The sequence below is a fragment of the Polyodon spathula genome, chromosome 11, assembly GCF_017654505.1.
Source record: "Polyodon spathula isolate WHYD16114869_AA chromosome 11, ASM1765450v1, whole genome shotgun sequence".
Classification (NCBI taxonomy): domain Eukaryota; kingdom Metazoa; phylum Chordata; class Actinopteri; order Acipenseriformes; family Polyodontidae; genus Polyodon; species Polyodon spathula.
In genome coordinates this window covers 35,769,123-35,796,414 of record NC_054544.1, presented here as the reverse complement: position 1 = coordinate 35,796,414, position 27,292 = coordinate 35,769,123, and the positions used below count along the sequence as shown (strand labels likewise).

Genomic DNA, 27,292 nt, shown 5'->3' with positions numbered 1-27,292 from the left:
CCAAGTGAAAAGAGATAACATACCCCCTTTTTTCTTGTATGTAACAGCTAGTTTTGGCACTGGCTCTTTGAGCATGCCAGCAGGATTCGGCGCAACAACTGCCTATAATCTTCCAACCAGCTTTAGTGGTACATTTCAGCAGCCACCTTTCCCTGGCCAGGCAGCCTTCCCACAGCCACCAGCCTACCCACAGCAGCCCAATGGTAGGACTTGTGCTCTTCCAGCATTTAGGCTTGCATTCCAAGACTCTCTTATTTGTGTGTGTTTTTTTTTTTGTTTTTTTTTGTTTTTTTTTTTTTTAAGCAGCATTTTAGCTTTATTTTATTTATTTTTAATTGTTTTTGTTACTACTTTAAAGGTGCTGGGTTTGGAGCTTTTGGGCAAGCTAAGCCTGTTGTAACCCCGTTTGGCCAGGTGATGGCAGCACCAGCAATGCCTAGCAATCCGTTCATGGTATGTATTTGATTGTTGCAGTATATTTAGGCCCAGGCTACAGTAGTTGTGCTGGAAAAAATCAATTTCATGTTTACTAAATGTGTACTTAAGGGTACACAGGAAGTGTGTGTGTATAGTATATACATATACAGTAGATACATAGATAGCTATAATTTATTTTTTACAGAATGTATCCTCACTTTTACTTGGTGTCAAAAACAAGAGTTCTGGGACATAACTACTTTGTTGCTTATAATGTTTAGCTGTTTGGAAGACTGGAAACTTTTTTTTCTATTGGCATACCCCCCACCCCGCTACTAATATAGTATAAGGAAATTACTCTTCTGACAGATTTCTTTAAAAGCCTTGCTGAACTGTACCGATTTACAATATTGGTGTCTCCTTGTCCCAACAAGCAAGGTCCAATTTTTATTAAGCACGATTGATTTGAATCGGTCATTTGATTTCACAGGCGTGCTTGAGGTTTCACAGCTGCCAGTTTGAGCATCACTAGCCTAAAGAATGGCACCCTCAAGATCAAAGGCTGTTACACACTTTCTGCAGTTACTGATACAGCTTTAAATCTTCAGAAACTTTAGGGCCACGTACCGTCACACTGGGGTGTGTTTACAGTACTTGCATTGATATACTGTACTTCTTAGTCACTTTTGTGGAAAATCTAAATGTCATGTTTTTTTTTGTAAAAATTGAGTAGATGAATAACATTTGGGTCATGCTGGTTAATGTTGAGCAAATGCTTTTGCATTGTAGTGCTTTTAGAAATGTATTTACATAGACTTAGTGGTAAGTATATGTGGTGTGTTGTGCCTTTCAAATCTTAATGATTCAAGTGTATCCTTTTATATTCTTTTTTTAGGCTGGAGCTCTGCCAGGACAGTACCCATCTGGAAGCTCTTCTACCAATCCCTTCTTGTAGCCCCTTAATTGTCAGCTGGGAAATAGGATCTGGTCACGTGGTATCTTCTGAGCCTTGTGCACTGTTGTCTTGTTTCACAAACTTAGTTTTAAACTCACAAAAAAAAAAAAAACTCAAACTTTGTAATTTTTATTAAAATGGGGGAAAAGAAGTAATACGTGCAGAAGGCAGACATGTTCTCCTTGATATCCTATATTTAATCTGTGAACTGGCAAACAAACCACATAGCCGTATCATGTATGTTGAAACGGGCTAATAAATTATTGCAAATACCACATCCATTGTGCTGCAGTTCTGTACATAATTCTCTTAGGAAATTTAGCTATTTGTGCATATCAGTATTTGTATCTTTAACACATGTATGTTATGTGAAAATGTTACTTGGAGAAGTGATGGGCTACTGCAGAGTGCTGTATCTGTTTGATTAATAATCTTTATTATATTGAACAGTTGTGATCAGTAGGTTTGCAAAGAAAGAGTGTTCAGTTCCCATTTAAAAATAAGTTTTTTTTTTTTTTTTTTTTTTTCTGTTACCCTATGAATTGTTTGGCTAGATCTTGAAATATATATAAATAAAAAAATCATGCTTCCAGGTGGTACATATAATGTTAGAACAAAAGTAAAACTAAGACTACTTTTGTTGGGTGTTCCAAAAGATAAAGTTAATGTGTACATATATAAATATATATTAAAATGGATTTTAACTAAAAAAAAAAAAAAAAAAAAAAAGCAAACAAAAAATCTGCTTATTCTTTTGTATTTGTTTAATTCATTCATATGTTTAACCATGTTGTAAAAAAAACAAACAAAAACAAAACAAAAAAAATTTGTAAATGAAGACATTTCACTCTGTAAAATATTTACACGTTTGGCTTTGCTGCATAGCACTGCTTACAAGTACAATTCAGTTTAAATATTGGCACTGTATAATGCAAACTTGACTATATTGGTCTAGTGTTAAAAGAAATAGTAATGACATACAAAACATTTATCCTTGTTATATATTGTAATAGCACTTTTCATCTGCCTTGTATTTTACTTTTAGATTCTACTTTTTAAGGATAATAAAGTTAAAGAATATTTTCATTTGGAATGTGCATTCCTTTGTGCAGCAAGAAAGTTTACATGCTTTTTAACCTTTTAAGTAATATTTCCTTTTTAATTGTCATGTTGTTGTTTTTTTGTGTATATATAGCAATAGCTGAGACTGAATTACTTCAATTTTAACAAATGCACAACAATGTGGTGTTCCAGATCAGTCTATCAATCTATTTAATTATTTACCCATGTAAAACAGTAAAGAACAGGGGTGATTTAGTCAAGAATATATAATTATACACATTAACAGTTTAACAATACAGTTTGTAAAAAATTATATAAAAATGTATTCACTCTTGGTAAAATGCATATGGATGGTAAATGCTGGTTCTAGCAAAGCATCAGGAGAGTTTCATGAGATCGGGCAGGAAATAATCCACACAGTACATAGTCCACACAAGGCACGGAGTAATGGGGGCATTCTAAAAGTAATTTTGGCACCTTTTTAAAAATGTACTGTAATTTCGTTACATCATAATCAGCTGTCTCTCAGAGTTTAGTATTCTCATGGAGTATTACTGAGTCGTCATGTGTTTTAAATCGCTCGGGGTGTTTCTTCACATCAAGGCATTTCGAAGGTCCTCCGCCTTGGTGCTGGTCATTGACTTCAGGCTGAATGTGGTTCTTGTGTTTACATCTTTCAGTAATCACAGTGTATGTCCCTCTTATTAGGAATATGATGGCAATGAGTGCAAAATAGCCTCCATATATAAGGAACTGAGAAGTACAGAATTAATGCATTAGTTATTTTTCAATGTAGTGTACTTTAGCTTGTACAGAGACAGGTTTTGCACTCAAACTTATTGGCCATCATGTTTGCATGCAAACCAGCTAAACAATTGTAACCTAACCATATGTAAATGCTTATTGACACTAGCAGTACAATACATTGTGAGAAGAAAAAGGTAAATAACACTTTCCACTCACCTGTGTAACAATGCTTAAGCCAAGACCACTAGAATCTACAACAGTTATTGTTAAAACTGTCTGGAGTGCAAGGGCCACAAAATTATTGACCCCAAAGAGCAGTGCATATCTTTCCATGCTTAGGCTAGCAGCAATCTGAAACCTGAAAATAAAATGGAAAGAGAAATGTGTTTTTTGACAGAATGGATATTGTCACAAAGTAATGCAAGGAACACTGATCATATATGCGTTTCAAAGCAATTCCAAGATCACAATTACATTTTATTCTTCAATAAAGTATACTGAGCATCAAAAGAAACTTAACACTTCTGTTTGAGCATCAAAAGAAACGTATCACTTGTATTATGGTAAAATTCACTAGATGTGATTGGAAAATGACAAACTCTTAGAGCAGATGCAGTGACTTTTTTATTGTGCTGATTTACAACTGACATCAAAGATGCTGCAAAATGATCTGTTGATCTGGGGCAGGTGGTGTAACTCCTGGTCTCCCAGTTCGTGGCCTGTCATTGACAGTTGTCTGGTTATACCGTCTCGCCAGGTTTGAAATTGCTGACTGTGAGCAGCCAAGATGGCGAGCCACAGAACACTGCCCCAGTCCAGCCTCCAACATGGTGATCGCACAAAGGTACTACACTCTTGACAGATGTGGCAGTTATTTATTTATTTATTTTTTTTCTGTGCTTTTATTCAAACTTGCAATTCAACAGCTGAAATCAATCCATATCCAGTGTCCAATCAACTGTCTCACTGATTAGGTGATTAAGTGTATATGCTTGTCATAGCCACTCAAGTGTGACGGTCAATGATGAATGATGGGGTGATTAAAAAGAAACCAAAAACATTTTGTCAATATCCATCATTTATAGAACTTTTATTTTCGGAAAGAAAAAAAAAATGTTATAATAGTGATAAGTTTCTTTTGATGTTCGGTATATATATCAATTGGGGAAAGTATTTGTACTTACGTAGCTATGGTTATGAGTAACATGTACAAGGACTTGAATACCACATAGCCTGCATAGCAAATCCAGATATTATTAGTGAAGGTCATTAGATAAAGACAACCAGCATCCAGTGCAGAGAATGTGCCCAGAGCCAGCTCCCCCCAGACAGCCCAGTCAATGTTTGTATAGCCAACTGCAAAAGATGTAGCTGCACCTGCAAAGTTTAAAGACACTTACAAAAAGAATGTTCCTGAGTGCTCTACGTTATAGAACATTATGGTTGGCTAATCTAACTTTCCAGAAGATGAGTGGCCACTTGATTTTATTTGCTAGGAACAGAAGTTGCCAGATGTCCGTTGACTAGAATCTGTTAAGTTCAAGGAAGAACCAACACTTTGATACACACGTAGTATTTACATATAACTGGTGAAGAGTAAGGCAGGAAAAATTATACAGATACAAATAAAATAATTTTACCTCAAGAAAAACAAGCAAACATTGATAATTTCTTACCCAACAGAGTTGATACTGCTTCCACTCCACCATTGTATTCTGTGAAATTTTGAGAAGGTTCTACGTGGTTCCACAGCACTTGGATATAGTTCACCACTTGATTATAACCACATGTGGCCAGGGCCCACCATAAGGACCAGTACAGGACTCGGTTTGTGGAATAACATGTAATAAAGTCAAACCACAACTGCGCAAGAATCTTTAGGAAACGAGTGTCTCCTTTCTCTGTACTACTATTTGGAGTGTCTGCTGGCATGCTAGTGCTCTCATGCAAGTTTTTGACAAGGCCCTTTGGAAGAACATCATGTGATGGGCATGGCTGTGCATCCCCTTCACCTGCAGTGATTTCACTAACTCTCCTGTGGAAAAACATACTCTTCATGGGCATTGGCAAAAAAAACGAGAAGATGAATGCCACAGATACCGAGACTAAGGTAATGACATTGAGATAAAAATAGGAAAGTCCTCCTGAGGAAACCAAGAGCTGACCCAGCACTGAACCAACAGTGAAAGCAACCAACTGGATGCTCCTGCAGTAACTGGTCACTTTCTGGTAGCGGTCAATGCTGACAACACTATAAATGTATGAGAAGTATGCCACTTCGGTGGCTGTCACCATGCCAAAAAAGAACTCCATGAACTGCATTGCCAGCACTCCTTGTGCAAACAGGAGCATCACCCATACAACGACAAAGCTGAGCCCTTGTAAAATAATGACAGGTTTGTATCTTAAATAGTCAGTGGCCAAGAAAACTGGAAATAGGATCGCCAGATATGCGTATGTCCAGACTGGAAAAATGTTGTTTGTGACCTAAAATGAAATAAATAGTTTTACTGTAAGTGAATGTATTATATGAAATCAAAATAAGACATTTTATGGTCCCATTACAAATCTGCATGATCCATGATGACCTTATCTGCAGCCTTGACCTAAAATGCATAGACAGTTTGTTGTCATAAAGGTTGAACAAAAATACATCTGAAATCTGAACATTCTCACATTAACTACAAAATGGTGTACAAAGTAAAGTCTTAGGCATTACCAATATATTTCTTGAAAAAAAGACCTTTGCAGAACATTGGTGTTTGATGTAATACCTCCAGTGTCAGTTTACACTGTATATTATATTGTAAAGAAACAAACACATGAAAATACAAAGCTACACCTTTATTGGCCCCATTGAAACTGAAAGATTGTTTATATATGCACACCTACCTCCTCTATGGTTAAGTTTTTGTCAGGACCCGTGAGGTATGGTGTAAGGAATGGTTCCGAAGGCCTCATAGTGGAGAAGAATCCATACACACAAAGTATCAAGGTGGGGAACTTCCAGCTGCTGGATTGCATCTTCCTGAGAGATTCTGTGCCTGAAATGTGCAACTAAACTGGTATCTGGCTAAGCATGTTCTTTGTGGTTTAGCATTGTCTGGCAGTAGTTTTCTAGTTTGAATATGTATGCAAGCTGTTAATGAGCAACCCAAGTAAGAGACATAGGTCAATATTGTAAATAACTAATCGAAGCATTTGCAAAAGAAAGACTGGTAAAATAAAGGTGCAGATCAATAAAATTCTTATTCTACATTAAAAGCTGAGTGTGTGGAATATATATATATATATATATATATATATATATATATATATATATATATATATATATATATATATATATATATATATATATTTTTTTTTTTTTTTTCAGGGCTGCTGCTGAAGGTGTGGAGGGCCCAGTTGATGGTGTTTTCAATCGTATTACTAAAGGTAACTGTGTGTTTTTGTTTTTAGCAGCTTAGTTGTCCGATTCATTAGAAAATGTTCCTGGCATGGGTAGTCAACATTCCAAAACTGAGCTAGGTGTTTTGTTTCGTTTTGTTTATTTTGTTTATTCTGTTTATTAAAAATAGTGCATCAGCGCTGTAGGCCCTCCAATTACTGTGTGCTGGGTCACTTTTAAAGGGGCTACGGATCACCATGAGTGGCAGCCATGTTAGTATATATATACAGTGGCTTGCAAAAGTATTCAGACCCCTGATCAATTCTCTCATATTACCGAATTACAAATGGTACATTGAAATTTCGTTCTGTTTGATATTTTATTTTTAAACACTGAAACTCAGAATCAATTACTGTAAGGTGACACTGGTTTTATGCTGGGAAATATTTTTAAGAAAAATAAAAAACTGAAATATCTTGCTTGCATAAGTATTCAACCCCTGTGCTGTGGAAGCTCCCAGTTTGCGCCAGTGAAAGAAACTGCCCTAACAAGGACACAATTACCATACCGTTGGCCTCCACCTGTGAACCATTAAAGTTGCTGTCACATTTTCTGGATAAAAACCCCACTGTTGAAGGATCATTGGTAAGGCTGTGAATCTGAAGGAAAATGAAGATCAAAGAGCATTCTACAGAAGTTAGAGATAAAGTAATACAAATGCATAGATTAGGGAAAGGGTACAGAATAATATCCAATTGTTTGGATATCCCAGTGAGCACAGTAGGATCAATAATCAGGAAGTGGAAGCTGCATCACACCACCCAGGCACTGCCAAGAAAAAGCTGTACCTCAAAACTCAGTGCTCAAACAAGAAGGAGACTTGTGAGATAAGCCACAGAGAGGCCAACAATCACTTTGAAGGAGCTACAGAGTTCAGTGGCTGGGAGTGGAGTAATGGTGCTCCAGTCAACCATATCAAGAGCTCTGCATAACACTGGCCTGTATGGGCGGGTGGCAAGAAAGAAGCCGTTACTCAAAAAGCACCATCTGAAAGCACATCTGGAGTTTGCCAGAAAGCATGAGAGTGACCCAGCTGCAATGTGGGAAAAGGTTTTGTGGTCAGATGAGACCAAGATAGAGCTTTTTGGCCAAAACTCAAAGCGCTATGTGTGGAGCAAACCTAACACTGCCCATGCCTCAAGACAAATATACCAAATATTAACCTGGTCCGTGAGTTTTGGTGGGAGGCCCTCTCTTGCCATGTTTGTTGTGGTGCCATATTCTTTCCATTTTTTAATAATGGCTTTAATGGTGCTCCATGGGATGTTCAAAGTTTCGGATATTTTTTTATAACCCAACCCTGATCTGTACTTCTCCACAACTTTGCCTCTGACCTGTTTGGAGAGCTCCTTGGTCTTCATGGTGCTGCTTGCTTGCTGGTGCCCTTTGCTTAGTGGTGTTGCAGACTCTGGGGCCTTTCAGAACAGGTGTATATATACTGAGATCATGTGACAGATCATGTGACACTTAGATTGCACATAGGTGGACTTTATTTAACTAATTATGTGACTTCTGAAGGTAATTGGTTGCACCAGATTTTATTTAGAGGCTTAATAGCAAAGGGGGTGAATACATATGCACGCACCACTTTTCCGTTATTTATTTTTTTGAATTTTTTGAAACAAGTTATTTTTTTAATTTCACTTCACCAATTTGGACTATTTTGTGTATGTCCATTACATGAAATCCAAATAAAAATCCATTTAATTCCAGGTTGTAAGGCAACAAAATAGGAAAAATGCCAAGGGGGGTCAATACTTTCGCAAGCCACTGTATATATATATATATATATATATATATAATATATATATATATATATATATATATATATATATATATATATATATATATATATATTATACACACACACACACACACACACACATACATACAGGAATGCGGTTCAAACCCCATCTCTGCCAAATCCATGAGCAGAATGTGGCTGGGTGTCATAATTGGTGATCAATTTATTAAGGCACTGTCAAGCTGTGAGAGTGAGTGGAATGTTGAAGTACTTTATTTGTGTTTTGTTCTGTTAATAATACGTGTGTCAAGGCGCTGAACTGCAGTTACTGCCTCTGTGTTTTGCTGTTCTTGCTGCTGCCTATTTTAATCTCTCACTTCCTTTCTACCACCAGGCTGGGGTGTTGCTTAAATTAAGACGAAGAGTGTCCTACAAAACACCAACACAACATGCACTTTGTCTTCCTTCGATCCAACAAACACATTCAAATGTGATGAGATCAGAATGTAAGGTAAAGATCGTTATGCAAACAAGTGTGTGCTCCTGGACGGTACAGTGTTTTACAGTGAGGTAAATCTGCTCGTCAAAGTCCAGAGTCAACCAGGCTTTATGGGTAGTATTATATATTAACTGATTAAGATCTGGAATTAGGGTTAAAGGCTTCAGTGAAGTAATTGAGTGCGTACAGTGTGCACATTATTTAACTTAAAAGACAACAGTGGTTTTAGAAATTAATTTTCTATGAACATACCCGTTATTAAATCCTAGAATGGAGTTAAAGTACTTTTTACCTGAAAAACATAATGTGTATGACACATACTGTCTTATATATATATATATATATATATATATATATATATATATATATATATATATATATATATATATATATCTGTCCCTTGTTCAGTTATTTAAGTGGATGTAGCTAACATAAATTCTGATCTCTTGTGAATTTCCATTCACTATATAGCAAATGTGGGAATGTAGAAATTGCCCACAATTAGAAATTTTCTACCGCTATGAAATGTTACTATACCCAGTTGTCTTTTATTGTTTACTTAATTATAACAATTCATAAAAAGTCACACAGAAACCCTGCCATAGTGGAAATAAGTATTAAATACTATTTGACCTATTATCAAGTCTGCCACAGGAGGTATCTGGGACTCTGTGAAGTAATTAAATAGTCGTGTCTACTGGAATTACTCACATTCTAATAGCATTCGCTAATGGAGGAACAACAGACAAGAGAGCTCAGATTTCTCTGAATTGGTTTAGAAATAAAAAGGACAACTATTTCCACACACTTTATGTTTCATTATTTTAAGTGTGCAACACCCACATGTATTTCAATTTTAAAATGTGACATCTGGTATTACAGTAGTTAAACGAGAGTTATCAGTTTGCTTTCCTTGCGTTCGAGAAAGGCCCTTAAAGGTTGGGATAAAGTAATTTCACTCTCCAGATGAAATGACCAAGGGCAAGACGATTTGAATGCAAGGCCTACAAACAGAGATTTCTTTAAGCTAGCAGAACTCATGTTTTAAAATGAAAATACATTAAAAATAATACATCTGTACTATATATTGAATAGATATGCATGGGGTGGAAAATGTATGGACATATTTTGTTAGCTACAATGGCTTTTAAGTCAAATATCAGATTACACTTCTATTTAAGAGCCTGACATGCATTTAAACAGTACACAGTAAGTGCACAAGACTCTAATAGAAGCTATTTCGTACTAAACAGCAATGCAAAATGAATGCAGGTGTCCCACTTTCTGATTCCTTATCATAGCTTATCAGAACAGATGGCATGGATTTGAGGGTCTCAAGAATTTGTAGTCGTGTAACGACTCATTGTGTACAGTCATCGCATGAAAAAGAGTATGGATACCATAGCATAATAACTGCCATAGATGATGAACTGAAAAACAAAATCAGTCATTCTTAAAGATAAACCGTTATAGACAGCAGTAAACAACAACAGGGAACAGCAACACAATGGCCATAAGAAACGCAACCTTCCTGTTGTGATACTTGTGATACTGCCCAGCATGTATAGAAAGCTTAAACTCACCATGAATGTGAATTTTAACTTCCAAATGATTTAACTGTTCTAATAAAATATACATTGATGTTACCCTACAGAGTACGGAATCAGGCTCCATTTCTCTATAGCCATCCAATTCTGTGGGGTTGAAAATGCTACAGGTGGGGTTTTAGGACAGAATTCAGGCTTTACATTATATATGAACGATTGGTGGATTGGGTGGAAGGCAAATCAGTCTTGACCACTCAGTGTCACTATATTCCCATAGCCTCATTGAGAGTTGCTATATTAAGTAATCTCACTCCTTCCAACCTTGACATAAAGCTCATTGAAGCCAAACAAACTGAAATCCAACATGTCATTTTTAAAACAGGAGTCACCAGTAGTTGGGAACGATCTTGTCTTTGATAAAAAATAACCTTGAAATCATGCCAGAGTAGTGTGATCACACATTTCAGGAATACAATGAAACAGATATAAATAGTAAACCATTGACTATTGATACTTTTCTCTTTTGTGTTTTTTTTTTTTTCAATTCAAAAGTAAACTGTTCCAATAATTTTACATGGCCTTAGTTTATTATTATTATTTTTGTATTATTTGCAGACATCTTTATCCAAGGCAAGTTTCAGGTGTTACAGCCCAAAACAAGGACACAGTGCAAAAACAATATTTAAATACACTATAGTTTATGGGTTAAAAAGTAAAAAAAAGAAAATTCCTTGTAAAGCTAATGAATGGGTTGATTTGTTCACCCTATACCCCAGACCAACTAAAAACAAATGTACTCAAAAAAATCTAGTCAATGGAGCATACTGAACAAATGTTTAAAGGCTGTGCATATATCAATATGTATGATAGTTGCATTACCTGTGTGCCGATGTCTAATTCAAATGGCAACATATGGAAGAGAAAGAGACCGTTTTGTCTTTGCTGTATTAAAGACAGCATGTAAAAATATTGTACTTTAGATTACAAGAATCGCTAGGTACTTTTCAGCATACAAATAAGTCTCCTAGTATGTTGTATATGGAACTTCAAGTCCTTGATCTATCAATTTCTAATTTATATTTCCTCGAACATGTAACCAATATTTTTGGGTTAAAAATATAAGAAAATAATTGCTTGCCAAAATATAATACTAATGAAGAAACTAGCTGAAATGTGTGTCTACTCACCTCTGAATTTCAGTAGATACCTGTTCTCTCTACATTCTGATTGGCAGTGGCACACATCCTATCAGGTACCTGTCCATTTGTATTTAGCAGAGAGGTCCAGAGGGAGCCTGAAAATAGAACCACTGATAGCAGCATGTCTACGACTCACACATGCTTCCATGTAAGTCACTCTGAGGCAACCTTAGAGATCTGAAAGGCAGAAGGAGGCGGAAATGCCCTGTTTAGAACACAAACTGCAGCACGATTTCTCATTTATGACTAAAATATTTATGAATTTATCTGCCAAAACTAGTATTATAAAATCATTTGAATATTCTAACGCACTGAACTAAATGTATTTTACTTTCTACGTTAAAGTGATTAGCAGCATAAAGGAAGCTTTGAAGGTCACATAACCAGATACTGTTTGTGAAAGCCATCATGTATACAGCACCGGCATTGGCTGCAGAAAACATTCCAAGAGCCAGCTCTCCCCAGATGTCCCAGTTCAGTTACACATACCCCACAGAAAAAGATGCAATAGCACCAGCAACACAAAAAAGGATAATCAATTTGGGTCTGCTTAATTGAGGATCCCTGTAAGGGGAGTTTATATGTTTTATTTAAATCAGCTGCATAACCATTTTCTACTGCGACTTCATATTTTTACTGTAATGGAAACTCACACCGCACAGTCAAGGCCTCTCAAAGACCATTAGTAGTGACTTTATATTTGCAGTTATACACACATTGTATGTTAAATGTGTTGGTGACTTTGACATTTAGCTCTGGCCTAATATCACTGCCATAGTGAGGTTGTGGTTCCATAGCAGCGGAGTATAATTGAAGCTCTGGTAATATCCACAAGTGGCGAAAGCCTACCAGAGAGACCAGTAAATGAACCTTCTGGAGGAGTAAGACTCTTTAAAACCACAACACAATTGGAGAAGGACACTGGCAACACTATGTTTTTTGTGTTCTACCCCTTTACCCTTTATTTTGTTTTCTGTCATAATACTGTCTGGTGGTGATGCTGACAAAGTATTAGTACCAGTAGTGCTGTTAGCTGTTCTATTTGTACAACATAGGCTATTTTGTTTTGAGAACTGCCATAGATTCTTTTTTATAGAACATCCCTCTTCTGGGCATGGGGAGAAAAAATGAAGAGAGAAAAGCCACAGATGCTGTACCTAAGTTAATTGCACTTATATAAAAATAAGGCAACTTTCCAACAGAAACTAAAAGCTGCCTCTGTGTAGAGATTAGAGTGAAGCCAATCAAAATTGTGCTTCTCAAATAACTGGTCACTCTCTGGTATTGATCTGAAGACACCACACTATGATATAAGTAGGCCACCTCAGAGGCTGTGACCATCCGAAAACAAAGCAGGACTCAATTGATCACCAGGCATATCCCTTGCACCACAATGACAATGCAAAAAGTCTGTGATCAGGAAGACAGGGATGAGGAGTGTTAGACATAAGTAAGTCAATGTTGGGAACAGGGTGCTTGTAACCTAATGGGGTAGGTAGTACTCTGTTGGTGTGTTAGCCAAACCAGTCTTACAAAAGGGAAAAATGCCCCAAAAGATCCAAGAACAATTAGGTATCTCTTGGCTTTTATTAGAAACAGGCTATAATCATGATGCTAGTTTTTATTAGGAACTTTATGGTAGTGTATAATTATAATTATTGTATTGTATGGTTGATTTTACAAACACAGTGTGTGCTACATGTCACATGTTTTTTTTTTTTTTATTATTACTAACCCTAAACCTTGTCCCACAGTAGTTGATCATACAGCCAAATGCTTCTTGAACAGACAGGTGACTCAAGTTTTCATAACACTGGTCTCCGAGTAAAGCTGCTGTGTGCCTACAGGTTGATATAACTTGTGCCAGTGCTGCTGGAACTAAAATACAGTCCCTGTGGCTTCAGGCCCTAGTACAGTGTTGTTTAATTAGGCCCTAAATGTACCCATGAAGAAGCTAAGCTGTCCTGCCCAGTGTATTGGAGCACCCTGTTCTTGACAGCGACGGAATGCTCTGGTAAGGGTATTCATGCTTCAGAACAAACACAAAGAAAGCTGCTGCTTGGAGCTGCAGGTGCCGTGATCCATCAGTATCTCCTTCTTCACTAGCACGCACAAGTGGAATGGAAAAGGCTAAAGCCCAAAACTGAAACACTCAGGGCTAAAACAGACTGTGCTGATGTAGTGATACTGAAACATTTTTGAAAGCTTTTCTGATTTGATAAAATGTATTAGAAAACATATGCTTTGTAATACATATTCAAAGTACAAAAATATCAGTTTCATAACTATATAGAAACAACTCTGAATGCTAACTGAAGAACGCCTACACACGCTTGTTATTTTCTAAATCTGGTTTCTTGTTTCTCATATTTTCTCGTGCTTTGTTAAGGCATTACTGTACATACAATACAATTTCTATATTGCAAGAAAGAAAGAAAAAATATGACCCATGAAACTGCGGTTACCTGCTCCTACGCAATGTTTTTGTATGACCCAACAAGATAGGTGTAAGGAAAGGCTCTGCTAGTCTGAAATTAGCAAAAAAATCCATAGAAGCAAAGCACTGCTGTGGGATAAGCCCAACCACTTCAATCAGCTTTCTTCAAGCAGACCCATGTAATTTATAAAAGTGAAACTGATAGTAAGAAAACAGGTTTTGGGGGCAACGGTTTGGAATACACAAACGGTGTTACTTTCATCACCTATTCAGTAATAAATACTGGGCTATGCGCCTGCGCTACAGTTGTAGCCTCAGAGCTGCTGTGTTGCTATAGTGACGGTCTGTTTGCTGCATGCATTGCTGCTCAGTCTGGACAAGATGAAACTCAAACGATTCCTGCTTAGATATTATCCACCAGGTAACAATTATATATTTACAATTACATTAATTCATGTACATGCAATAACTTAACTAATGCATATGTTAAGGTGTGTTTTAACAGTGGTCTGAAAACAGCACAATGAATACTTCTGTTCTCTGGGAGAAAAACACACAAACAAAAAAATAGTGCCGTTTTGTCTGTTACCTTAGTTGTTGCACTTCTATCACATAATGGTTCATATAATAAGTGTTAATTTTTCCAGTTTAAAATTAAGCCCTTTAGCAAAGTGTAAACAGTTATAGAATGACACGTGACTGATTTACTTTTACTTTCTTTGTAGCTCAACATTTTATCAGTCATGCAATCTCTCCAAGAGCCTTGTTTTAAATGCTAGATATGCATTATTATTATTATTATTTATTATTATTATTATTATTATTATTATTATTATTATTATTATTATTATTATTATAAACGTAAAGGGATTCGTTGAATAATTTGTATTCATTTTAAGTATCTGATCAGTCACCTTCGACGCCATTGTGCAATGTAAAAGTCTTGTTTACAGTGTACTGCTAGATGCATATTATTCTGCTGTCCCGTTGGGGTTAATTTGTATGTATCTCTAGATTCCAAACCTAAAGTTGTGTATATCTTGGTTGGTGCCCTTTGAAAATGATACAAAAGCAGTAGATTAACACAATCATTCTCAACTGTACACATTTAGTTCAGTGTTACAGTATTTGTTACTAAGTGGAACGTGTTTATCTTTATACAGGAATAGTATTGGAATATGAAAAAGGAGGCGAGTTAAAGACCAAATCAATAGATTTACTTGATCTATCTCCAGAGTAAGTATGAAGTACAAACCATAACTAATATACAGTAAACTTATGTGTGACTTTTATTTTTATAAAATGTTATACTTTTACTGTTATTTTTTCGAATGTGACATTATTATATTGGTGGTATGTTGGAGTCCATGCTAAAAATGCCCCGGTTAGTTCTATGAAATTTACTATTACAAATGTTAAGCCTTTTCAATAGATTGAATGCTTTCTAAATCTAGCCTTTTCCCAGTCAACAGCTGTCTTCACTAGACTTTCACTAATCTAACCCCAGGGGTTCCCAAGGGACCCCTATTCCAAACCATCATAGTGAAAGGCATACTGATAGCAGTTCAACTTTCTGACTTCTTTCATTAAAACTACACCTGTGAATATTAATGGAAACTGTTTTTATTCTTTTTGCTAAAGCACAGATATTGGTGAATTAGTAGAAGAAATTAAAAAAACTGAACCCCTTATCACTGCCTCACGCACAGAACAAGTAAAACAGCTGGTACAGAGACTACAAGAAAAACTTGGTCAACAGGATGATCAAAAGTTTTATCTTTTTAAGGTAAGAAATATTGCTGAGCAATGCATTGTGGTTGAAGTGTTGCACTGATCACAGTCAATATAATGCAATGTGATGCACACTTTATAGCATCTTTATTGCAAGCATCTCAAAGAGATTTACAACACTGAAGATGTAAATGATGATTGCAGCACAAGTAGTTTTCTCTGGAACTAAATTTAACAGATTGTTATTCTGACGGAAATGAGATTTCCCTTGCTGGTTCTTGAATGGAACTAAGTGAACCAGTGTTTTTGTGAGAGGAACTTCATTTAGCTTCCTTCTGGATTGTGATTCTTATTTTAGATAAGAAAAAAATCCATACTTAGAGTTCCTTATGACAGAAATGATCAGCGATAGTTCATAAATATTAAAGTAAATGAGAGCTACTTTGCATACTAATGGCTTATATTTGGCATATTACAGTAAAAGGGAACGATGCAGCCCTTGTTAAACCTATAGGTACATATGCAAATGAATAATTCATGCAGTTTACAGAAGTCATCTCAGTACAAGACAGAGTAATATCATGTTAAAATGTGTTGTTTGAAGAATGTAAAAACAGAACATATCTCCAATCTCATAAATTTCTTTTTGCAAGGAATTTAATCAAAGCGTGCATTGCTGAGTGGTGTTTTGAGAATAGTTATCTAGTTGGAAAGCATGATTCACACTAGAGTGTACTATATATAAAATAAAATAAAAATTGTGCTTCCATTATCATACTAGCAATGGTAAGGTTACAATGTAAACATATATATATATATATATATATATATATATATATATATATATATATATATATATATTAATATATATATATATATAGATATATATATATATATATATATTTATATATATATGAAGATTATGATTTACTAAAAAAAGTAACATAGAAGATTATTCCTACTAAATTTGCCACTTAAATCAACAGTGTGCGCCACTGGATCTTAAAATAATAAATATAATATTTAAAAACAAAAATAAATCATAATTTGAAATGTTATTTCTTTAAGTTCTTTGTGTAGGTTTTTAAATGCAGTAGACATGTCTGCTGCCAAGCAAATTATCACCCCTTTGATTGGGCCTTAAGGTGACACATTAATATGTTCATTTCATATCAGAATATCATCACAGTAGCCACCATCAACACCAGTACAAATGTATGGTGATCTTCTTTTCCATGATACTGTATATCTATCACTAACATACTTGTGTGCTAAAACATTATAGATGTTTAAGGAATTGCTTTTGTCATTCCACATTTTATCTGTAGAGAGCAGCAGTTACCAACACTTCAACACCAGATAGAAGCGATTTCAACCTTGCTGTTTTTTGTGTTTTAGGTACTCCGGGCACACATCTTACCCCTTACAAATGTTGCATTTAACAAATCTGGCTCAAGGTGAGTTTCCTTATTCATATACTTGCTTGATTTCTAAAATGTATTCACTATTAAATGCTGTCACTTGAAATCTACTTAAACTGTAAATATAAGTGGCATGTATTTATGAATTTTGTTATTCACAGCTTCATAACAGGGAGCTATGACAGAACATGTAAAATTTGGGATACAGCATCAGGAGAAGAGTTGCACACACTGGAAGGACACAGAAATGTGGTCTATGCAATAGCATTCAACAATCCTTATGGGTAATGTGTTTAACTGCATTTGCTCAATCTGCATACATGTAATTGTATGTTCATGTGCATTTTAATGTATTTTAAATGGCAACTTATTGTATTTGTTTTAAATTATGGGTGAACATAAACCACTAAATTGTTTTGTTTTGTTAATAATGTTATTAAGTCATAATTAACTAATCTCTAAAGAAACCTTATTTTAGGCCTTGTAAATTATTTAAAGTATTATGGATTTTCTTCTTGTTACTGCATCTTGTAAAGCTCTTTGTGTTGGTGGTCCACTATGAAAGGCGCTATATAAAATAAAGATTGATTGATTGATTGTAAATGAAATACAGGTTTGCAATTTCAGAGGCTAATTTGTATGTAATCATTTTTATTTTTGTATTGTAGTGATAAAATTGCCACTGGATCCTTTGACAAGACTTGTAAATTATGGAGTGCAGAGACAGGCAAATGTTACCATACATTTCGAGGTCATACTGCAGAAATTGTAAGTGTTTAAATTAAAGCTTATTGCTGTACTACATACAGTTGACCAGTGTGGACATGAACTGATATCTGAATGATAAAATAATTTACTCTTGACTTTAAAATTCATCTTTAAGTATACTAAATGAAGCACAAAACAGAAGCCAACAAAAAGCTTGTAAGTGTTCCAATTAAAAGATTAATGCATAAAGTTTCATACATCTATGCTTCGGTGTTTTGTTAATACTACCCAGTGATTTCAGAGTTATTACACGAATGCAATGTATGTAATGCTTATAGTACATTAAAGTAGAGAGTACACATAATGAGACTTATATTGCAGCTTTTAAGAACAAGGCAGTGCAAAATATTATTTTTAATTACATATTGAATTTATAGTGTGGCATATAGTTAAATTTTATGTTTGGTATTTGTGACACACAGTTTATCACACATTTTCCAAAAGATTAATTTATCTAAAGTTTACAGCATATTTTAAATAGCCCGTAACTTAAAGCAGCAGGTTTAGCTGTACAATAAAAATGCAATTATTTATTCAAGCTGCAGCAGTAAGAAAGAACATCTTTAAAGATATTTCTTGGAAAGCCTTTTCTTTGGAAGGAGAGTTTCTCCTTTGCACCATGGCACAGTGCAACTGATATTTTAGGTGGTATGTATGTTTTAAATTGTACGTATTTTACAGGTATGCTTGTCATTTAATCCGCAAAGTACACTGGTGGCAACTGGGAGTATGGACACAACAGCAAAGCTTTGGGATGTCCAGACTGGAGAAGAAGCTGTTACATTAACAGTCTGTATAATTCTTATACTTTCAAGAGTATTTATTATCAATTGGCTACTTTTGAAGAGCCTACAGAATGTGAATGTTGAATATCACCGTAACCATTCAACACTAGAGTCACACTGTTTTATAAATCAAATTTTAGTAAAAGTAAAATTTTGAGTGACTAGAGTCACACTGTTTTATAAATCATATTTTAGTAAAAGTAAAATTTTGCCTAAAGCTTCTGGATCTGAATATTTATATTTGTATTAAAGAGTACGGTTATACATCCCCACATGTTTCTACAACTATTTAAATAATGTACCTGTAATTTTTCTTTTCATTGTTAAAATCTTGACTAGAGCGGCCATTTTGAAAATACCTCTGAAACAGACTTTAAAATGCAAAAAGTTGTCAGGATGTTAACAATGAAAAGAAAAATGACAGGTACGTTATTTAATCAGCTGTAGCAACACATGGGGACATGCAATGTTATCTTATTTTGTAGCTTCTAAATTCCTTTCATATAGTTTTTTTTTTTTTTCTAATTATGTCTCAATCCTAGAATTCTAGGTGATGCAAAACTTTTGGCCATAGCTGTATTTTAAACCTTTCTTACTTGTTTCTGTTTATCTTCAACAGCTATGCTGTATAGAACGCTGCATAACTTTTGTCTTTTGGGATTTTCAATGAAAATAAAGTCCTTTATGTGATTGATAGAAATACATTTATTTCACCAATTTTAATATTTACTACCCTGTAAATTAATTATTCTAAACGTTCTTTACTTCACATATGAAACAAAAATGCCATTTGAACTTGCTGACTATGAGGTTTGCTCTGGCCTGGAATCCAACCCATACATCTCGGCTTTAAAAATTAGATTTCTGGGCTCCCGAGTGGCGTATGAAGTAAAAGCGCTCCGCGTGGAGTGCAGGATCAATCAATCAATCAATCTTTATTTTATATAGTGCCTTTCCTAGTGGAACACCATCTTCAAAGCGCTTTACAAGATGCAGTAAATACAAGAAAATCCATAATACTTCAGAAATGCATAAAACATGATATACAGTGGAAAGTACATAATACATGATAATAGCATAATACATGAAAATAGTACACTAAATACAGTGGAAAGTGCATAATACATGAAATAGTACAATAATGTAGTACAATAGGATGTGCCCTATAGCTTGAACGTCGCCGGTTCGAGTCCAGGTTACTCCTTTGCCGACTGAGGACGGGAGCTCCCAGGAGCCGACACACAATTGGCGGTAGGCTAGGTCGGCCAGGGTGTCCTTGGCTCACAGCGCACCAGTGACCCCTGTGGTGTGACCCGGTGCTTGCGGGCTTGGCTGTAAACTGCCTAGGGCTGCGTTGTCCTTCAATGCGGTAGCTCTAGGTGGCTGCATGGTGAGTCTGCAGTGTGTAAATAAGCGGGCAGCTGATGGCACACACTTCAGAGGACGGCCTGTGTTTGTTTTCGCTCCTCCCGAGTCAGCACAGGGGTGTTAGCAGTGAGCTGAGCCTAAAAATAATTGGACACTACTAAATTGGGGAGAAAACAATAAAAAATATTGGCGACTACTAAATTTAAAAATAAATAAATAAATAATTTGAAATGACATTTCTAAAAAACTAAGTGTTTATCATCATCGATATCTGACAATATGCCATTTATAGAAATAGCTTTTGGTAGCTTTGTACTAAAATGTCTATGGGAAAAACAATGTGAGATTTAAGGATGTCCTCCACAGCGGTGAAGGGCATGTGTCAATTATCAAGCCACATAAAATATTAGGTTCCCAGAAATGTTATTTGTCTGGCTAGCCGTGGGCCACAAAAAGGCCTTGGTGACATTCATCCTTATCTGAACTGCTCTAACATGGAGAAAATTGGATTGAAATTGAAGTACATTATATGCAAAGTGATTGTGTGTTGATAGGCAGATACCTGGAGTTAGTATTTTTTACTTATCCAGTGTCCTATTGTAAGTGACTCTGCATATAATGCACAGTTCACAGTCTATCTCTGTAAAGCGCTTTGTGATGGTAGTCCACTATGAAAGGCGCTATATAAAAATAAATAAATTATTATTATTAGTATTATTATTATTATTATTATTATGATAGTGGCAAAAATTGTACAAAATTTACTACTGAATAAATTGACAAAACTACATTGATAATATTGCTATTCACTGTAGTTTTATTTAAAAAATGCATTATGCATTATGATTGTTTTAAATCCATGGCACAATTATATTTTATAGGGCCATTCAGCAGAAATAATTTCACTGTCATTCAACACAACGGGAGACAAAATTATCACTGGATCTTTTGACCATACTGTTTCATTGTGGGATGTTCAATCAGGAAGGTATGGAATCTTTTCATTTTTTAATTATATTCTTCCAAAGTAATTTATAATAGTTAGCACTATCATCACAGCACTGTCATTACAGCATAAGTCTTAATTATGTTCCGCTTGAATTGTGCATAGTGCATGCATCTATTTTATTTAATTAATTGTTTATTTATTGATAGTAAGGCCATACCATCCAACTCCGATGGGGGAAATACATTTTTCAAGTTAATGCACAGCAAATGAAATATATTGGTTATGTTTACTTTCCTCTGGTGAATAATGAAAAATGGAAACTGGCAAAAAACATAAAATATGTTTTTCTGCAACTTCCATTATTGTATTTTGGAATTGTCAAAAGTGGAGTGTTATAGATGTGTGAAATAATTATTTGCATTGTTTTTTTTAGGAGAATCCATACTTTGATTGGGCACAGAGGAGAAATAAGCAGTGCACAATTCAACTGGGACTGCTCACTTATAGTCACAGGATCTATGGATAAAACATGCATGGTGAGAGTTTCAGATGTTTTCCATCAAATCCGAATTAGAATGCAATAACTTAATGTCTCAATCCTAACATTCTAGATGATGCTAAACTTTTCCATCGATGTAGGAGACACTGTAATGTAGTGTTTGTACAGTGCAATTACCTGGGGGTATGTACGTAACAAACTATTGTTGTCAATCTATTTTTATTTAGTTTTAATAGGGTGGCATTTAAATTGATGAACATGCTTTCTGTTGTGGTGATCTATGGATTTTATTAAATAACACACTTGGAATTCCTATATTGTAAACAAATACAAGTTAAAGGGAACTGCACTTACTAAATCTGCATTTCCTGATGTGTAAAATCAGGAACTCATTAAATGCACAGTGACATAAAAAATAGGTCTATTGTTATATGCATAAAATCCATCAAAATAATCTTGTTTTTAATTGCATTATATATGTGTATGGTTATTCTCCAGGTCTGGGATACAATCAATGGCAAATGTGTTGCATCATTAACGGGACATGAAGATGAAGTATTGGATGTTTGCTTTGATTATACAGGCCAGTTTATTGCAACTGCATCTGCTGATGGTATGTATTGCTGGTTGACAATCTTATTTCTCTTCATTTGTGTGGCGGAGTTTCCCGCCCCTTTGTTTATTATTGTTTTGATTTATATATTAATGTGACGACGAAAGCCGTCCGATATTATTATTTATTATTATTTATTATTATTTATTGTTTGGCCGGACGAGCGAGACGCTGTCCGGCAGGTTATTGTTTTTATTTGTGAAAACCTAGTGAGGATGCTACTGATTATTTAACTAGCTGACAGTCACGCATCCTTATTTAATCTCATGCAGATTGTGGCTGAGGGGTAATCAGGTAATTAATAAATAAATAGTTAACTCCTCGGCCAGAATATAAAAGCCTGCAGCTGTCTGCGCTGAGGGTTGTGTGTGTGTCAGAGGAGAGACATAAGTCTATAGAAGAGAGTAGACAATTGCTAGACGGGCTGGCTGAAAACCAGCACGATACTTGTTTATTTGTTTGGCCAACGCGCCTTTTCGTTTGTGTCTACTTTTTGGTTAAACTGTTTATTTTTGTTAAATAAATATACTGAGCACCACAGCTCAGTTTTCATCCGCCGTTACGTGTTTTGGTTTCTGTGTTCTTCCGGGTCTGACGTCATCAGTAGTCATCCTGGTCACAATTTGGTATTTGGTAATTTAGTGGTTTTGTTTATTTTATTTTTTTTAGCATATATAAAAATCTATGAATATTTACTCTATAACGTATGTTTTTATTTAATGGAATACTGAATACTCTGTGAATTTGCATAATATATAATTCTATATATGTCTGTTATAGGATTGTATGTGTTAGTCATTATTTAATAAGAATGCTTAGATCATATTCATCACCATAGTCATTATATGCTTAGATCATATTCAGTAGGTAAAATTCCAAATTGTTAAATATTATTAACGCGCAAATATATATATATATATATATATATATTATATATGTATATTTTTTGTTTGTTTGTATTTTTAATAAAAGGAACTGCAAGAGTTTATAGTGCCTCATCACAGAAATGCATAGCTAAGCTCGAGGGACACGAGGGTGAAATTTCCAAGGTGAGTACTCGGAGCTTCTTCAGCCACAATGGGAAACTGAAATGCTTTCTGGCAATAGCAGAAACCATCTACTAGAATTCCATTTTCTGCTCATAACTAAAGACTCAATGGCATTTTTAATTTGGCAAAAAGATAGCAGCAACATGACCATACACACCTCAAGTGACACAGTCACAATGCGACACATTTAAAAACTGCCAGATCTGTAAAACTATAAAAAATAGAAATTGGCAAAACTGTGGTCAAGACTGGTACATATTCATCAACATGATGTGGAAATTATGAGTGTCTTCTCTGGTGGTATGTCACCACATATGGCAATAAATCATACATACCAGGCTTAGCCAGTTCCTTTGAAATTAACTTGCATATATTATCGTTCACTTCGGTAGCTTTATAATTACAATAATATTTGTCATAAAGCCCTGGGTATTTCCCCCCTCTGTCATTTTGGATACTACTTCACCCTGGTGGACACTGTACATTGAAGCTGTTCTGTAGTTGCTCAATTCCCTAGTTGTCGCGCAAAGAAATGGCAAAACATAGGATTCAGTCCTATATTTTGCATCACTCCAGTGTCGCCCTGGTGTCGCCTGTCGTATCACATCTGGTGTGAAACAGTCTTAAAAATTGCAAAGTCATTTTATCTTGTTGGCAGCTGTGACTAAAAGCCTGGTAGGTCGTCACAATAAAAAGGCCAGGTGCAATTCAGAGATGAATGCATAGGAATGAGATGAGTTTAAAAAAGTAATTTGAAAATCTTACGCAGCAATGGAATAGTAAATGCTATCTTGGTTAGTAATTTTTATCTATAACATCTTTGTGATCCTCCATTCCTGTGCTGTTATTTATTTATTGGCATTTCAAGATTTCTATGAATTAATACAGGGACTAAGCAAGTAGAGGGTTTTGAGGTACCAGTGAATACTGCTATGGATGTTCAAAGTGCAATTGAGGGGAGTTGGGTTTTCCTCGGCTGCCTTAGAGTTGACATTATAGCCAAGAGGTGTGGTTTTGGTAAGCTAAGATCCCTTGCTAAGAGTCTGTACGCTGATTGAATAATTATGTATGATTAGCGATACATTAATCCCTCAACCTTTTAAAAGGGTTTTGAACCAGGTAGGAGAAAGGCCGGCTTGTTACACCCACTACTGCAGCCCATAATGATTTCATATTTACAGTTCAAATCAGAAGGAGAGACTGTTAATCTAAAGACACATTGAACTTGTATCACCTGCAGGTCAAATACATCATTATAAACTTGCAGTTTTTTTTTTTAATTGAATGTAGCATTTATTATGGATAAAGCTCAAAGTTCAATAATCTTATTTTAGAGAAGTTTATCATATTTATTAAGACAAATCAATTAACTTGTTGACCTTTGTTATTTACTGAAAGATAGATGATAAATGTACAATGGGAAAGAATAATGAACTACTTTTACAAAGGAATGGGGATCCAGAGCAATAACAACTGAAAAGCTGTGTTCTATGAGCTGAGAATGAGCTTTAAATTTAATTTAAGCAATTTGCAGTAGAAGACTACTGCTGTTTATTATTTACCTCTAATTTGATAAACAATCATATTTTTGGAGGAGATTATTTCCTTATTGCTTGTGCTTTGGTTATCACTTCTTTAGTTTAAGGCTGAGAGTGATCAATGGATATTTTCCCCTCTAAAATGGATGATATGCTGTCTTATTTAAAAAATGTATACTGTGTTAGAAGTGAGGAACAAATAATCAGTAATGTGAAGGATAAAGGCAATTAAACAGTTAAAATTGTCAGTATACAGTATTTGCCTTTAAACTAATTCTTGTCACAATGCCTAGAGCTAGTTTGTTCTTCAGAAAATGTCCAAGATTGTAGCACTTAGCACATGTTGTGGGACAGCAAGAGTCAGGATATGTGCACGGTTTATAGAATCCCAACTTACTTTATTCAGTGTAAGACACAGTATCATCTTACATACAAGCCTAAGAAAAGACCATTTCAAGAAAGACACTAAAATGCATTGAAGATTAACCATAAAACCTTTCTCTGTGTAATCCAATCAGCAATTCTGAAAGCTGTTCAATGGACAGCTCTTTCACATTTGATTTACCTTCTCATTTTCCAGACTGTAAAGTCTCACATAAATTGAATACAAAGAAAAGGCAGCGTTTTAAAAAAAAAAAAAAAGGTAAAGACTACATAAATGCATAGCACAAAAGTACACAAACAGTTATACCTTTATATTTGTAAATGTTTAGTGTAGTTGCTAATTGTAGCCCTGATTTTACACAAAATGGTGGTTTAACAGAAATGCCGTAAACATACTAAGGGGTAAATTTATAATCATACGAAAGTACTTCTCAGCTGCTACTCAGCATCAGTTGTTAGCGCCAAGAAAATTATAATTCAGTGGCGATAATCCAACCTTCTGCTTAACAAGAGCCTTAATATCAAAAATGTTATTTGAAAATAAGTAAGAACTAGAAAAGGTCATTCAATGAGGTCCTTGGCATGAGACAATACTCTACCATCCTTTTTTTCTATTCAGATTTAAACCTTCTCGGCACTTGCAAGTAAATCAGTTTCCCTGTAGTGCTGTAACCAGAATTGGACATTGTACTCCAGCTCAGCTTTACTAAAGCATCATTGTTTAGCAGTTGGCATTATTTGGAAATTAAAACATATGGTGCTATCAAAAGGAACACAAGCATAACCTGGAAGTCAAAATAATGCACTGAACTGAGAATTCTGCCTGCTTATTCCCCAACGTGTGACTGGCATTTATCTAAAAAGAAGTGTCTGTCATGTCATCTTGAGCCTGCCACTTAAAGATATCTGAAAACTATGCACACCTTATACAGTCTGTAAAGACAATCAGAATAAAGGATTTTAGCCTCGTTGAGGAAACTTGTTGAAGTGTGCATGGCCCAGAGCGTATACTCAAAGTTACTTTTTTTTTTTTTTTTCCCCAGCTTTGCTTTAACCCACAGGGTAGTCGTATTTTAACTGGAAGTGCTGATAAAACTGGCAGAATGTGGGATCCGCACACAGGCCAGTGCCTCCAGGTGCTGGAGGGGCATACAGATGAGATATTTTCATGTGCTTTCAACTATGAAGGCAATACCATTATTACAGGTAAGAAACTGTGTCATCATTATTGTTATAGACAGCAGTTTTATTTACCTACTCACCAAGTCTCTTACTTTGGCGACAGCAGTCTAGCTTTGAATCTGCTGCACGTTGTACCCTAGTTTTGTCATACAGGCATAGTGACTGCCTATATAGCCATTGTATTGATCTTGAGCATTAGCACTATAGGATAGCCACCTGTCATAGTAAAAGGTAATGCTTCTCTCTCCAAGGGTCTCCAGGGTGAAATAGATATTGAGACTGGTTTGGGTGTACATGGTAGTGTAATGTCTTGGGTATTATAAATATTCATTGAAGTTCAAATAGAGCACATTTCACAGACTTAAAAATTAGCAGTTAAAGGTATAGTAAATAAAGAAAAGTGGGGAAATTCGAAAATTTGAATTTCTAATATTTTTACAACAGTTTGGCGAGATTAGAAGAAATACATTCTAAGTACATTTTTCATATTTAATTTAAATGGGTCTTTTAATGTTGTCATTGTTTTGATTTTAGGCAGTAAAGATAACACCTGCCGAATATGGCGCAGAGACAGGAATGTAATTGAGGAAAAGATAATGGTATGAAACCAAAAGTAACATTTTAACCAGCAGTGAAGAAGCACCCTTTTTCTTTCTTGAACTAATCATCACAATGAAAATATTTACGATTCCAGTTTTCTTTACAGAATGTTTAACTTGTAGTGAACTTCATATACATCCTGTTTTTAATGCTGTAGTGAGGTCTAATCTGAGTGCTTTTATAAAGATCCACTGAAGCATTCAGAAGTGCATCCTGGATGTAATGACTGATTTCTATTCAATTTTCTTAAATAAAAGATTTATTTAAAAAAATAAAAAAAATAAAAAATACCGGTCAATTTAACTTATTTTGAAGTCTGTTTTTCTGAAGCTAATTTTGCAGTTGTCATC

The 27,292-nt window shown here is 35.2% G+C and overlaps 3 protein-coding genes and 1 pseudogene across 10 annotated transcripts in view; 2 read left to right on the top strand and 2 right to left on the bottom strand.

Moving 5' to 3' along the window:
- LOC121323292 (arf-GAP domain and FG repeat-containing protein 1-like) overlaps positions 1-2,058 on the top strand; it is a 28,073-nt gene extending 26,015 nt beyond the window's left edge. For 2 of the 8 annotated variants that reach the window (XM_041264265.1, XM_041264270.1), the window contains 3 exons: positions 48-203; positions 359-453; positions 1,313-2,039. In XM_041264265.1, coding sequence (XP_041120199.1) covers positions 48-203; positions 359-453; positions 1,313-1,372 — 311 coding nt within the window. In that variant the 3' untranslated portion in view covers positions 1,373-2,039. Of the gene's footprint in view, positions 1-47; positions 204-358; positions 454-1,312 lie in introns of all 8 variants that reach the window. The other 6 variants (XM_041264269.1, XM_041264264.1, XM_041264266.1 and 3 more) reach the window with 6 other exon arrangements.
- Positions 2,059-2,148: 90 nt separating this feature from the next.
- LOC121323535 (thiamine transporter 1-like) lies at positions 2,149-6,273 on the bottom strand. Its single transcript, XM_041264647.1, has 5 exons — positions 6,074-6,273; positions 4,858-5,668; positions 4,366-4,558; positions 3,398-3,539; positions 2,149-3,187 (listed from the first exon to the last, which is right to left on the bottom strand). The coding sequence occupies exons 1-5, from the start codon at positions 6,203-6,205 to the stop codon at positions 2,960-2,962; spliced, it is 1,506 nt and encodes a 501-aa protein (XP_041120581.1). The 5' UTR covers positions 6,206-6,273; the 3' UTR covers positions 2,149-2,959.
- Positions 6,274-12,367: 6,094 nt separating this feature from the next.
- Positions 12,368-13,383, bottom strand: LOC121323473 (annotated as a pseudogene).
- A 1,014-nt stretch (positions 13,384-14,397) lies between these two features.
- LOC121322535 (dynein assembly factor with WDR repeat domains 1-like) lies at positions 14,398-27,252 on the top strand. Its single transcript, XM_041262635.1, has 13 exons — positions 14,398-14,476; positions 15,219-15,291; positions 15,697-15,841; positions 17,185-17,243; positions 17,369-17,491; positions 17,876-17,975; positions 18,657-18,764; positions 21,010-21,116; positions 21,511-21,613; positions 22,075-22,189; positions 23,162-23,238; positions 26,204-26,366; positions 26,877-27,252. The coding sequence occupies exons 1-13, from the start codon at positions 14,437-14,439 to the stop codon at positions 26,945-26,947; spliced, it is 1,284 nt and encodes a 427-aa protein (XP_041118569.1). The 5' UTR covers positions 14,398-14,436; the 3' UTR covers positions 26,948-27,252.
- Positions 27,253-27,292: the final 40 nt, after the last annotated feature.